This window comes from Dreissena polymorpha, chromosome 15 (assembly GCF_020536995.1).
Source record: "Dreissena polymorpha isolate Duluth1 chromosome 15, UMN_Dpol_1.0, whole genome shotgun sequence".
Taxonomy (NCBI): domain Eukaryota; kingdom Metazoa; phylum Mollusca; class Bivalvia; order Myida; family Dreissenidae; genus Dreissena; species Dreissena polymorpha.
In genome coordinates this window covers 64,009,998-64,026,173 of record NC_068369.1, presented here as the reverse complement: position 1 = coordinate 64,026,173, position 16,176 = coordinate 64,009,998, and the positions used below count along the sequence as shown (strand labels likewise).

Genomic DNA, 16,176 nt, shown 5'->3' with positions numbered 1-16,176 from the left:
CTGTGGGTGAACTTTGTTAGTTTAATAAATCAATTCAAAAGTTAATGAATATTTTCATAATATACATGTGGTAATAGTACAATAGTAAATGCATATAGATGTGGTTTTTGTAAAACATGTATTTAAATTATCTTTTTCTATCTAACGTCTTGGAAAAATATGTACCGGGGGTAACTTTTGAAAGTTAAAACACTATGTTTGAGCTTTTTCAGTCCTGACTTCAGTCATGTTTAAGCATTCATTTATATACATTCTAGATACAATAAAGATGCCAATATAGCTTGGGGAAATTTACTTATCCTATGTGGATAGTTGTTATTCGGAACTCTCCAGTCTGGGTTTTTCCGATATTTGAGCACGCACGGTAGGTACAAACAAAAGCTGACTAGCATATTTTAAAAGAGAGTGAATCAATAATTTCTCTTATCGCTGAATAGTAAACACCACTTTTCTGCTCAAACGTTCGTTATAGTTGATAAAAAAACACCATGAATTAATCATTTTTCTTTAGATGAACTAATCTCACCCCCTGTAAGTCGATAATCCAAAATGAGTAGAATAATTCAAACTGAAGAAAAAATGGCGACAGAAATAAAGAATCCAGTCATTTATTTCTAAGAACACATTTATTTAAGTTTAGTTGTGACATAATAAACGTTTCTTTTTGATAAAATTATATTTACCGGATACAATGCGCTAATAAACCCATAACAATTAAAAACAATTACGTCGAAATAAAACGAATACGTTTGAAAATCTGGAAAAAGTAAATGATATTTTTGAAAGTTTTAGGCCAAAAACAATTATAATCGAATGTTTTTAATGTTTTAATACTTGGACTTATTTATTAACCTTTCAAATATGTATGTACAAAATTTGATTGGCGTAAATGCTCGAAAACGCAATATATTCGTATTTGTTTGGGACAATAATATACAAATTGGATAATGACCTAACTAGTGTATGGATAATTCCAAACTTACATTAGGAAGTCGATGGATAATGACCAAACTGCCAGATGTCTTTATAATAAGATTTATGTAAAATGAACACTCTTGTAAAATATTTCGAAATTTATTGCTGACAACAAAAATTTTGCATTTTAGCACATTCTTAAACAATCATCATAAAAAATGATAAAGCATTTTAGCACATTCTTAAACAATCATCATAAAAAATGATTTTGTTTTCTTTTCATGTAAAACTTTTCTTCTTCTTTTCTTCTTCTTCGTCTTGAAATGACAACTCAAATTCTTCGTCATGCCGATCGATCTCCATTTCCGCCAAACTAGTTGTACTGAAAAAATGTATATTTCACAAAACTGTATTCAAATGTTGAAAATAAATAAGCATTTTCATACGAATGCCTCTATCAGTCTGGTCCTATCACGTAGCGAAATAAAGCTTATACTGTGTGCCCAAGCCCCGGCTCTTAAACTATTTGCCACCAGTTTAAAGGAGCGAATCGACTGAAATATCAAATATTCAAAATTACAAAAAGTCCAAATTTTATTAACATAAAATCGGAAGGAATAATACGTAATTGATAAAATCGGAAAGAAAAATAGTTAAAAGTCCGCAAATATTATTCACGCCAAGGTTTCAATGGGGTTCAAAGCCATTACATATAGAACTCGAAAGCTTTCTATGCTAAAATACCGTTAAAAGTCGTTTATCGTCAGTGAGCATGCGCATAGCGGGGTACTGTACAATTCACTCGTAAATATTTTACTACTACTTCAATTTTCCCGCGCCGGTGAAAAGGGTCACGGGGAAAACTTTGTATTATTATTAAAATACATAATTTACAGAAGATTTTTAATATCTATGTATGTGTATTGAGAAATCATTTAATATGTTCTTTCAATATGTAAATATATTTCGGAAAGTAACATGCTATACTAGCCGTCGATATGTCCCTTAAATATTTGTGTACCATTCGATTCAATCTTTCTGATATAATGTAAAATGAATCAGATCAGTAATGCCTCAAATAATATTCGAAACCTCTGATATGGTGACAAATACATGAATCAGCGGGGCAAGTGCCACTTTAACCTGCAGCTTCGAACACCTTTAAATCAAGTGATTAAATAATAAGAAGGGACATTTATAAATCTCTATGCTTTTCATCCTATCTAAAATGACATTGAAACGTGTTATGGTATCTCTGTTTACGTGGAATGCAAAATTTCGCATGTTTATTTTGTTTCTAATCTCAATTGTATATATATATATATATACATATATATATATATATATATATATATATATATATATATATATATATATATATATATATATATATATATATATATATATATATATATATATATATATATATATATATATATATATATATATATATATATATATATGCAAGTTCAGTTGATATTGATTTCACTTATAACAAATAAATGAATGTTGGTGTTCGTTGAAAGTTTTTTTTATATTGCATTATACACATCGTGTGAGTGTTTGGTTATAAATAGTTGTTTTCAAAGAATAATATACCACCTGTCTTTGGAAAACATGTTCAATACATTGCAGTTTGTGCATTATCCATTTTGAGTTTGGTTATTATCCACAGACATTTTTTATATCAGTTTGGATTAATCCATAAACTTTTATACCCGTCCTGCAAACACATTTTAACACAGAAACACACTATGTGTTAAAAGTAAAATTTTAAAGGAAATTCATGATATAATTTCGCATATCTCTGTTACAGTTTCGTTCGCTTTTTTGCCAATTAACGTGTAAATAATTCAGCACATAGGTCGCATTTCATGGAAATTAGCATTTTCCAAAGACAAATTTATCGTTTTCTACTAGAAAACTATTAAATAATTACAAAACTTAAAACGCATGTGTGTGTCTGACATTCATTATCACATGTGTAGAACAACAAGCGAATTCGTTGAATTGATATCCCCCGCCAATATGCTTCTGGACACAAAAGTGTTATATTTGACACTCAAAAAAGCAATTTTTCAAGATACAAAGGGCCATAACTCTGTTATTAACAGATGGTGTACAATGCCATTTGGCGTGCATCATCCTCTTATTCATATATACTCATACCAAGTTTCAATGAAATCGGCCAAAGCACTTCCAAGATATGGCTCCGGACACACAAAAAAAGCATTTTTTCAAGATAAAAAGGGCCATAACTCCGTTATTAACAGATGGTGTACAATGCCATTTGGCGTGCATCATCCCCTTATCCATATATATACTCATACCAAGTTTAAATGAAATCCGCCAAAGCACTTCCAAGATATGGCTCCGGACGGACGGAAAGACGGACGGAAGGACTGGAGGACGGACAACGCCAAAACAATATCCCTCCGCCTATGGCGGGTGATAACTACGTCCTTATAGTTGCTCAATTAGCACAAATGATAAAATAATCACCAACCTTTCAGTTTCAGTTTCGATCGATTTTTTTTTCTTCAGTTTGAATTATCCAGCTGAGTTTGGATTATCGACGTACAGGGGGTGAATCTCGATCTAGTTTAATTTGTAAGAATACTATGTTACACGATATAATGCTGCATGTACATGTAAACAGCTTCGGTCACGTAACTATGTCATTGCATATACTGTGCGTAGGCCTGGGCATTCAGTGGTCACATACTTGTGCAAAAAATAACTCAGGGTCGAACGTTCGATCCCTCGCTCAACCTAAACCTATAAACTATCTCTCAAATGAGACTTTAACAGAGATGCAAGGTACGTTGTGCTTCAACACATGCACAATCACGATCCTCGTACCCAAACTATTTCGCAATCAGGGGTGGGAGCGGGATAGCTATATGGCAGAATCCCAGTGCAGTGGATAATAAACATAAACTGCAAACACAGGTCTGATTGCCCCAACGGCAGCGAGTAAGGCTTTGCTTCCAAAAGTTCCGGGTTCAAATTAAGGTGGATGCATTTTCTATTTAACAGTTTATAAATCGTGTATCTTAATTGTGTTTAAATATTCAATTTTTAATACTTTGAAATGTTAATGGTTTAATAAGTAAATATATTAAATCAGGGACCTATTTGTTTGTATAGGTCCCTGATTAAATGGCATAATTCATAAAAACCAAAATGCGTAAACAAGTCTCTGTACACTGATGCTGCTTCCTTTAACTGCTGGAGTTTTCCGTCCATTTTATATTATTGTTACTAAATCAATGAAAATTTATTTCTTTGTGCTGTTGTATTTCATTTTCATATATTACATATCACATATACTTCATGATGCTATGTTCGACCGTGTTTCACAATTATAGCATATACATTATACCCTATTTAAATAATGATGTAAATGTTCATAAACCCTGGTCATGAATATGCTGCAATTACTCGATAAGGGATCATTTTATATCAACGAATATTCATACGTTTGCTTCATCGCAGATAGAACTTAAAAGTAACCAAAACAACTTACGGTACACTGAAGACTGTTTCAATAAGCTCTCGTTAGCGACATAGGACCAATAAACCAGTTAACATTTTCTCGGAACTGAACATCTTGTTTCTAAATTTCGATGCAACCTACTTTAAGAGTCGCAACCAACTTAAGACGGTTTATTGAAATGGTCTCATAGATTGCTGGATGATGGATTCGTAGACATAGATGAATAATCGAGTCTCGAATTAGATGACATATCGTATAACTGTAGAAACACAGTACGAGGATGAGCTCAATCCTAAATCTACTGAAACGAACCAGTCTGTAACATTTTGTATTCCAATATTAGTCTCAAAAACCCGTGTCTTATAATCAGTAGGTTCTTGAATCCAAGTCCTTATTATGGGATTTTACCTTCTATGAGATAGTATGTTTTAGTTTAGAAATACTAACTAATAGTCAGAGCTTAGTATCTCCTTATTTAGACTTAGTTTTTAGAGCTTAGTATCTCCTTATTTAGACCTGGTTTTTTGTTTGTATGAGATCGTTATATTTCCAATATCATCGAGTATAGTGTAGGTTCTGGGGTCGTATTCAAGAAACATCTTAAGTCATTTCTTAAATATTTTCACTTAAGTTCAAAATTACAATGTTTTGTATTTCTTTTTTGGTATTCCTTAAATAACATTGACATAATGATGTTATTTTGATGTAATTTTCGATGCCTACCTATTGCTGTATGAAATGAAACACTTGAGAAAAATTCCGAATTTAAGGATAAAAATAAACTTAAGATGCTTCTGGTATACCACCTCAGATTTGAACCGATAATCTCAAATTTCTAATGAGGAATAAGTTCAACATTAAAAGGACTGAGTATCTCAAATTGTTGATAAGGAGTAAGTACGTAATAAATAGGAGCGAGTATCGCCAGATAAGGAGTAAGAACATTAATAAGGACTGAGTATCACAAATAACATTCGTGAATTTTTTTATATTACCTGTAAGAAGATACTTACAAAAGAGAAAATGTTTTTTTAAGTTTTATGCCAAGGCAGATATATATTTCAATCAAGTCAATAGTCTGTCTCGGCCTGAATTCATAAAACATTTTGCTAATGAAATCTCAGAAACATTTCAGTGAAAATCGCATAAATCATGTCCGGCTACAGATTTGCATATTAGCTTAATATGTAATATGTTGTACAAGATATGGATACTAAGAAGAATTCCTTGCATAATATAGTCTCTGGAGTTTCCTTGTTTGCTTTATACAATTTTATACATGCATGATCATGTTCAACTATGTGGGGTGCACTTTGTTAGTATAATCAACCAATTAAAAGTTAATAAATATTCGTAATAGTCAATAGTAAATGCATATAGGTGTGGTTATTGTTAAACATGTATGTAAATTATCTTTTTCCATCTAACTTCTTGTAACTCTTTTGAAAGTCAGAACACTATGTTTGAGCTTTTTCAGTCCTGTCGTCAGTCATGTTTAAGCATTAATTTATATACATTCTAGATACAATGGAGATGCCAATATTGCTTCAAAGGGGAAATTCACTTATCTTATGTGGATTATGAAACAATGCACACTATTTTTTCGAAACTAGAAAGATCAGCACATTTCTGAATAGAAACAGATTCCGAATCTTTAAGTTGTAACAAAGACCGGTCCTTTATTGTTTGATCTTTCTTTGAATATAGAGCAGTTGTCAAAATTTGTGCTTTAGGGTTTGAACAAATTAGATGCCGCAAATCGTTGCTACATATTATTTCACGAACTTAACTGTCAAGTTGTTGCTTTGACACAAGAGTATCCATATGAAAAACTTCGAATACGTCAAGTACCATATTTCTGGCGACTAGGATAGTGTATAATGACGGTGTATTATGTTAATACTTGAAAGCATTCAATGACAGCGTTCCAATAGTTTCTATGATAATTGATATTCTTATCTCTAACCATTTTTATAGACAATTTGTTTTTACAACGGCAATAACGGAATTACCGAAGTAATCAGGTTTCCACAGCATTCTGATCTATTGGAAAGTCGTTATTACGGTGCAGACACGAGTAGCAATCGGTCTTTAGAAAAAATAATTGGTTGTTTCACATTTTATTCATTTTTTTCAAGCATTCCATTTCAATGCAAAGTTGAAAATGGTAACAATAAGGAACTGAGTATACAGTGAATGTATGTATATGTTTTAACTGTAAGTTACAAATAACAGTGAAAGATTACTTAACCAACTATTGGGTCTGACTTGGTAGTGTACACAATATTAAATTTACATCAACTATGTCACAAGTAATTGTACAGACTTGGGAAGTACTTGCTACTGTGGAATTCCTTGTAGGTTGCATGTTATGTCATTTTCGCCAAAAAAACACACACTATATTCCTTCGGAGTATACTGAAAATTCAAAGCAAAATTGAGAAGAGACACATCCATATCAGTCTGCAATAAACATTTGTCCATAAACACAAATTTTTCTAGTAAAATTCATTTTAATTAGTAATTACTTACCTGATATCATATACTTACCGATATCAGGTAACGTAATTAAGCTATTTAAAAGAAGACCAAGCTGGCTCTAAAGCGCTTACATGAGTTCAAGGTACACAAATTGTTGAAGACTTGAATTGGTGACAACGTTTTTGACCATACTTAATCCAGCTTCAACCATGGCATTAACACTTTCAAGATAAACATTTTTGCCAAGTTTGATCAAGAATCATTAATGTAACCTCTTGAGACAGAGCATAATATTTTTTTAATATTTGACCTAAAAGACCAGATATTTTGAAACACGTGCCCCACATTTTCTCTTGGCCTCAACAATCTAGCACTTAAAAAATGATTTTAGTTTCAGCCATATTTAGTTATAAATGTTGCCTCCAGATTGGTAACAAGGTTTTTCTAAGATTTGAACTCGTAAACTAGTATTTGGACTCACATGGCCCAGTTTGAGTCTTTGAGACCGAGGCATAAATGTGGTGTCTAGAGTGGTAAAATGGTTTACCTAAGATATGACCTTGTAACCTAGCTTTTGGGCGCATTAAACCCAAATTTAATCTCTGTCTAGATATTGTCAATATTAACATTTTGACCAGGCTTCATCAAGATTGGAAACTGTATATGGCCTCTACAGTGTTAAAATTGTGGCCTCTATACTCTATAGTGTTAACAAGCTCAAAGTTCATGACGAACATCCCACACAGCAAACGCCTGACATTCGGTGATCAAATCAATTTCCTTTCATTACTTTGTGCTCTGGTGAAATAATATTGCTAATAGATGTAGATTAGGAATTTTCTAATGGATACCTGCTAACAGAAACAATATCTTACTTAAGAAGAATGTTTCCAAACCACAAATGTAAATATCAAATCATGTTAATTGTTATACACATTTTATTTATTGTTATTTCGATAAACAATGTAAGTTTGTATTTGTTTGAATGAAATTATAACAATATTATTCAACTTAAAAGGCAGAAGAAATGTTTGAACATGTGTCACCTAAATACAGCGATAAACCGTTGGTGCTCTACATTATGAAACCATGGTGACCCCACTGTATGACAGATATAAACATGTACAGAAATATCAACGATATATTTTTCTTTTTTGTTTCTGTCAAATTTTAAAAGTTTTTTTTAGATAAGCAATGTAACAATAAATTAGAAATATATACTGATGAGAAAATAAGAAGTAACAAGAGCTTGTCACAGTAGTGCCAAATCCCCGCCGAAATGTGTTTGCTTGTATGACAACATTTGTTTTAGAGAGTAGACTAATATTTGTAAAAACAAATAAAGGGAGATAATTCATTATGCTCCGGACAAAAATTTACTTTGAAATTAAATAAAGGGATATAATTCAAACACTAAGGTAGATAGAGTTATGGTGCTTAGTCACTGCACTTCTCCTACTTGCCATCTGTTTAAGTTTCAAGTAAATCCCTTCAGTAGATTAAGAGTTATGCTCCAGACAAAAATTTACTTTAAAATTATATAAAAGGGGAGATAATTCAAAAACTAAGGTAGATAGAGTTATGGTTCTTGGTCACTGCACTTCTCCTAGTTGCCATCTGTTTATATTCTAAGTTTAAAGTAAATACATTGAATAGATTTGGAGTTATGCTCCAGACAAAGTTTCAGCCGGACGGACAGACGGACGGACGGACAGGATCAATTACTATATCCCCTCCGAAAAAAATTTTGACGGGGATAAAAATCTAAAAAACTTTATGTAATATAAAGAGCCTAGAGGGTGTAAAATGTTATGACTATAAACCTTCTGTAGTTCTTGGAAATACAGAATAGAATTTGCCTCATGTTATGTCGATTTCATTTTTAACAAGTTTAAAGCAGAAGCTATTGTAACATGCCTTAATATCAAATCAGACATTTCCTTAAGAACACACTACTAGAAATAGCAGAATGCATCTGTGAATGCAAGTGATGTTCATAAAAATATGTTCAAATATGAACTACAATGACATTGTCTGAAAGTCAAACATCTATGTGTTTGTAAGTGTGACAAAACCAAACTGTATACAATATATACAGACAGTCATAATTATAATACAACAATCAAGTGCTGAGCTGTATAATACAAGGGAATAAATACAATATAAACACCCAGCAAGTTACAGAGAAGATTTCTCTCCCCTTACAAGCACTATAATTTGTAAACAGTAATGTGTACCTTTAAAACAATACACAATGATTTATTTTTGTTTTGCTTTAAATATATATCAGTGTACATCTGAATAACATTTGTAAACACCATAAAAGCAATATAATGTAAACTCCAATTCTTAAGTTATCAACAAAATGATAATTCAGGATTAAAGTTTTTTTTCAAGTTTCGCTTCAATTTTAGAAAATTAAAAAATCACTAATGTCTGGTGCAGAAAGTGGCTGAAAACTTATTTAATCATTGAAAAATCTGAACTAGCAAAGTAAAACTAACAAAACATGATTGTATTTCTACATGAAAGCAAGAAAGGAACAAGTCACCATGGAAGTTAATAAAGCTTGCTAGAAGATTTTATTATTAGGTGAAAATGAAAAAAGGTTATCTCCCTTCAATTGAAAGCAACAACAAAACAGAAACTACCAGTATTGTTAACAATAACTAATTTCCTTCACTGTTATCCACCAAGTTTTTATTTAATCGGGGGAATTTCGCAAAGGAATACTCTTCAAATGGGTAGAGCTGTTTCAATTTACGCTTTCTGGAACTTGATCTGACCCCATCAATGGGCTCGGGAGGCAACACTTTCGCCACATGAGCCCCTGACAATTTTGGTCCCAAAGTTTTAATAGTCTCTTGATGGCCATTTGCCATAGTGTTGACAATTTTTGGTCTACCACTACGAACAATTTTGCTTTTCTTGGCTGGTGACACCGGAGTTCGTATGATCCTGGGCCCAGCAGGCTTTTCAGGACTTTCTTGTTTCAGTCTTTCTGTTTTCCCATAATGACTAGTTTCCGATTCCAGCTGATACACCAAGCCCTCCTGCACAATGTCAGGTGATGGCAACTGATTATTGTCAAACAATTCCTTCTTGCGCTGGAACGTTTCCCAAAGTTTGCGGTCTGTTTCCGTTAAGTCCCCTTCGGAAATACCAAGAGACCTTGTTGCAGTCACAACCAGCATTCCAGTGTTGTCATGCAAGTGGCGCAAAAAGCTATCCACTGACAACATTTTCCTGCAGGTGTAGCAGCGTACACAGATGGACCTCTTGTTGTGGTACCTGTCAACGAAGACCTCGCCCAGCTGTGTGCGCGTCCGTGGTTCAGTGATAGGGCTGGCATCCCTGTGGATAATCCTCAAAGGAACCTCATCCTGACTGATCTGAATGTTCTCCTTCCTTTTCATCAAGCTCAGGGCCGGTCTCGAGTCATCTGTGCTGACCTGGGTTTTTACACTGTTAAGAATGCACTGTGTCAAACTTGATGCTGCTGCATTACCATTCTCATCTTTCAAGATACCAGTATTTTCCTTTACTGAACTGCTTTCACTTTGAAACTCTTGAGCTGCATGTCCTACTTGCTCAACTGCCTCGTCTGTAAGCGAGTCTGAATATTCCGCACTATCAAGTATCTCATCTGGCAGTGTAGGGGACACCTTTAAATCATCTGCAGACATTTCCACCCCAACACTTTTGTGGAGGGGGAACGTCTGTGTTGGAGCCTCATACACTACAGTTTCTACCGTTGCTTTAGGAGGGGAACGGTCTCCTACTTCTACCTCCTCCCTGTCAACTTCAGAAGAACTTTCAGGAAATGTCTTTCTTCGCACGCCAAGCAATGAGGCCGAGCTTGTTTTATAATGTACCTTCAAAAAGTTTTTCTCTCTGCCATTAGCAAATCCATTCTGTTGGAAACCACCGTTTCTGTTGACTTGCACAGACACTGGGGTAGAGGTTGCAATAGGATGAGATTTGTTGGGCCTCACCTTCATTTTAACGTTTTTCATAAAAGACTTGACAGGGTATGTTTTGACATTACTATTACTAGTTTTCTGGTAGGCCACTGGGGGCATGAGCTTGCGTTGTTTAGCAGGGGGAGGCTGTGCCAGGGGACCGCCGTCAGTCTCGCTAGTGGAGTCGGTATCGTAGCACGAGCTGTAATCTGACACGACACTGTCCGTCTCCTCGCTGCTGTCCAACTCTACAGAATAGCGTACCACCTTGAACTTCTCTGTGGGCAGCTTTCCCTTCCTGGACACGTTTGAGGTATCATGGGACACTTTTGATCTTGGCTTCTTCTCCACTGAAAATAAGGATGCAACGCTTTACTCAAAATGGTATAAGACTTCTGTTTGGCATGTACATGGATGGTAAACAAAACAAAGTTATATGCTGCCAAGTCTGGCATTCACTATCTGCGCATATGCATGATGAATGATAACATTTCTAAAATGGCAAAGGGTATTAAATGGGAAGTATGTAGACTTATCTTTGCCTCATTATCTTCCTTTTTACTATGTCTGTAATGAAAGCAGTATCTGCTAAAACAAGAAGTTCACCTAAATAAATAGTGCTTGCTTATTTATGTTGACTTTTATGAACCATTTGCTACATTGTTTACTGCTTTTTATGCTGAATGAAATGCACATATCTTCTTCTTTTGAACAGCAAGTAACAATTAATAATTGTATTAAGTTATTATGCCTTACACAATACAAAAGAAAATCCTTGATAACACATAGTCGATACTTAACTATCAGTATCAAATGAAGTACTGTCAGCATAATATGAAAACAAAATTAAACCACTATTAAAACTATTAGTATTAAAACTGAAGACCCTGGAAATGCTCTTGGCCGTACATTTTTTGTAAAGGTACATGTTCATAAATTAATGGATTTACAGTTACATCTGACGATTTGTAAACTGTAAAAATTTGGAATGATTTTTTTTTTTAAACAATGATCAACCCAAATCACTAAATTTTATTCCACATTAGTGCCCCAGGCTGTCTTTAACCCTTTACCACTTAGAAATGTATTTTGATGCATTTGTATAATTTCCAACCCTAAGATACTGATGAGCACCAAACAGCATAAAGCCTGAACAGACTGCAAGTTTTTCGTAGGCGGTTCTGGTTTTATGCTGTTTGCACATAGATATGTTCACTTTGCTTCTGAGTGGGAAAGGGTTAAACAAGGCTCACAATACGGCCAGCCTGGCTGATTCACGCATCAAATGAGCTGCTCTCTGAGAAAACAGGACTTATATGTAGCCTACGCAGTACATAAGCAGTCCTAACAAGCTTATCAGGGATAACACTCTGCTTTTATAGAATTTGTTGTTTAAATGAAGACTTCTGGCAAATACCGCCAATGCTGTAAGTGCAGTTCCTGATTAGCCTGTGCAGATGCACATGTATGAAGTACGGGTTTTCCCAGAGACAAGAGGCTGACTCGTATCTTCATATTGTATTTTCACACAAGCTGTGCACACAGTCAATGTTTGGAGTCAATGAGTTTCAACAATTTCTCACAAAGCAATCTGGCTGGCTGAAGTTGTATTGAATGTATAAATAATGTAAAATCTATAAAGATCAAACAGGCAAAAACTCAAATGGATTGTTTCAACTGAAAAGATGTTACACATGATTATTAGACAATAATAATGTATTATTAGCGCTTTTCAGTCAGATTGTTCATATTGCTTTTGGTATTTATTGGGTTTATACATACAAGACCTCTAGTAGTATTCAAACCCATACATTTACTTGTGATATGTATTGATTTTCACCAGCATATGGGCTGTAAATTGCTATTTCCCATGACTAACTGCATTGATCTGAGCAGGTTAGCTGTGGCTTGCATACCAATGTTTTATCAGTTACATGTTCAAGGCTGTGTTTACATGATACTTGCCTAAAATGCAAACATTAGTATCAATCCTGTTGAACACAGCCCTCGTAAATGTATACAGTGCAATTATTGTAGCTACAGGCAAAGGCTTGATACGGCATAATGGGTTTTATTGGTCCCAACTAAATGCATGACTTTTAAATTAGTTGGTAATTGGTTTCAAACCAAACAACATATATTATATCTGATGAATATTATCCTGATATAGTTAGTTATTCTATTGTTTGTTCACTCCCTAAGGGGCACACTGTATTATTTTTCTGTCTCAAATTACACCATCTAACCCCATAATATGGTGACTTCAACTCTGGGATCAAGCAGTAACAGGCATATATCAAATATTTCAGGCCCAGATTCATTCATGACATTTCCTGTATACATTCAGCAGTATAAACTATTGTTTACATAATATGCTTCTGCGCAGTATGATTAGCCAGGCATGAACAAATGTGTGCATATAAACAGTGGGATGTATTTTTTTACAACAGAAACCCCAGACCTGATATACATATAATATGTTATTTACATTAAATTATTAAGACTTAATATAAAAGCCTTATTTCAAGTATTAGAGCAGGCTTCTTCCCCAGCAGGGTTCGACATTAATATTAAAGGGACTTTTTCACCTTTTGGTAAATTGACAAAATTGAAAATAATTGTTTCAAATTTTTGTTTTCGAAACAGTAATACTGAACATTTTTGCTCTAAAATATCAATTGTTATAATATTTTGACAATTAAAAAACTTGAAAATTATATAGTGTTACAAACGCAAAACGATTGAATAATTTGGAGGGTTCTGTTGTTATTGTTATAATATGTTGTGACATTACGAGGATTGCTTATATACAATATAAACCACTCTCCGTATGAGCACTGATGGCTGAGTGGTCTAAGTAATAGACTTTTACTCCAAGGGTCAGTGGTTCAAGCCCAGTTGAGGATAATGGAGCTATTAAGTTCCAATGTTTACATTAATCAATTTATAGCATTATAAAGACAATCTAACTTACTTGTAAACTCAATTGAAAATGTTGTTGAAATAAATCTGCAGAGCTCTACTTACAGTATTTGAATTAAGGGTATAGCTATTATGTCTGACATAGAGGTGAGGGCCAACACAACAGTTTCCATGTCAGCTCTCTCCCTGCAGAAATGTGTACCTTGTTCAGTAAGCAGGTCATCGTCAGCATTGCCGGTCGAGTCTCCACGCAGCATCTCCAGGAAGTTTATTTTCTTGTGTCTAGTCGCGCGCTGAGACCCACCCGCCTCAGGGACTGGTTGCTGCTGCCCAATGGTGGTGGACCCAGTCCGCTCCACAGGGGAGGTAAGCTCTGAGCTGTCAGCAGGGGAGGTAACTTCTGTAGTCTTCACAACATCTGGCACACTGAAAGATAAGGCAGAAAACTTTATGATTTTGAAACTGTTAAAGGCAAATATTGTTTTTACACAAATGTGTAGCCAATATATTATTGCATGTGTTGTTATGTAAAAATGTATTCCTTTAGATTAAATTATTCTTTAAACAAACATTTTGATACAATTTTTGTTGATAACAATGCCATATGCACTTTCACCACTTGTCATCTCACAAGCTTGTGAATTCGGCTGAAGATATATATCGAAGCAGACTATAAACCGCACCTTTTTTTAACCTTTAACAAGCTTTACAGCTGTATTACAGAATAATTTCAACATTAATTCAGTGTATTTAATGTTTTTTATTCAAATACAAAGGAAAAACCAAGGAAATGAAGAATTCTGATAAGCACAATGTAACTAGGATACACATGTTACTAGGGTCTAAAAAGATTTCCTAGTGTCAATAAGGTCTTTTGGTCCATAAATGCCTAACATTTGGACGTCAACAATGTACGGCTTATCATTATCAGCATTTGGCAAGAAACGTTAATAAATCATAATTGGAAAATAGCTCAGAGCAAATTATTGATGGCAAAACGTGATGCACTGGTTCGTGACTTGCCTTAACACAACAGCGATTATCCTCACCACATTCAAAATGGTTCTGGCAGGTACGGTGAAAGTGGAGAAATTGGTGGTGTTTTAAACCATATTGGGGATTTTATCACACTCTTTAAAGTAACATAAATACTCAAAATCAACAAATATTTATCACAATATTTCGTAAAATAAAGTTAAAAATAAAAAATCAGTGTACCCTTTTACAATAACCAAAATTTCAATGCCAGATGTGGTCTGGCAACAAAGATTTAACGTGATACAAAATGCTTGATTTTATTTGTATGGGACAATATATTCCATGTTAATTTCCTGCCATGATATCAGAACAAGGGAACACCAGACAGGCTTCGGGCAGCTTCAGAGGAACGTTGTTTAGTGACCTTGACCTTTGACCTAGGACCCAAAATTGGGTGTGGCATGTAGAACTCATCAAGGTACAGCTACATATTAAGTTTCAAAGTTGCAGGTTGAAGCACTTTGAGTTCAAAACCTTGACAAAGTGTTAAGGTTTTAGCACCACGCGGACAGCGGACACGACACAATGAGCTGGCTATGACAATACCTCTGGGTTTCTCCGAAAACAGCCGAGCTAAAAATGACTTATTCGATTTATTCTTATAATTGTATAAATGTCACACATAGGTACTGAAGTTCAGTGTTCTAAAGGTTTTATCACTCAGTTAAGTTCAATAACTTGCATCAAGGACACACATTTTGGCAGTAATTTTTTTTTTAGACGTTGACATTATTACTGAACTTCTCACTGTAAATTGCTGAAGCCTTTTAACTAAATACTGCATACTTGAAGGGTTTTCAGTGTCAGTGTTAGAAGAGTTATGATTTGCTTTGAATGTTGACTTTCGTGAAAAACACGGTACATTTCAGCTGGCTCCCATTCTAGCACACAACTGATATAGGCAACAATGATTGTAATGGAAACGATCTAAAACAGAAATGCAGTTATGTCTCTTTGAGGTTTAAATACAAAAGCAAATTTGTTTCCCAATTGGGAAAAGTCCATGTACCAAAACCAATTGGGAAAAGCAGTTTTTGTGCTCATTTTATTCGTTTACTTGCAGAAATTGCACTTTTGGAACAAAATTGACGGTTTCATTAAGGAATTTTTTAGACAGTAATTAACAAGTTTGTAGTTTTTTATTGGGAAAGTACCTTGAATGGGTATTTTATAAAGAAGGAAACTTATCGCTGGGACAGTAACTGATTTGATTAGTGGTAGATGTGTTAATGCAACCATAAATTCCATATTTGGGTACCAACTTTGTATTTAGTAAAAATGCTGCAAACCGATTGCGTGTCTTTGTTCTACAAGAGGTTAAGGTTTATTAAAATCTTCTTTTTTTTCATAAAAAAATCA

The 16,176-nt window shown here is 34.2% G+C and overlaps 1 protein-coding gene across 4 annotated transcripts in view; it reads right to left on the bottom strand.

The window, feature by feature from the left end:
• Nucleotides 1-6,518: 6,518 nt before the first annotated feature.
• Nucleotides 6,519-16,176, bottom strand: part of LOC127859864 (uncharacterized) — a 52,146-nt gene continuing 42,488 nt past the window's right edge. For all 4 annotated transcript variants that reach the window (XM_052397431.1, XM_052397434.1, XM_052397433.1 and 1 more), the window contains 2 exons: nucleotides 13,982-14,205; nucleotides 6,519-11,207 (listed from right to left, as the gene is read on the bottom strand). In XM_052397431.1, the coding sequence (XP_052253391.1) occupies nucleotides 9,565-11,207; nucleotides 13,982-14,205 (1,867 nt within the window). In that variant the 3' untranslated portion in view covers nucleotides 6,519-9,564. The remainder of the gene's footprint in view (nucleotides 11,208-13,981; nucleotides 14,206-16,176) is intronic.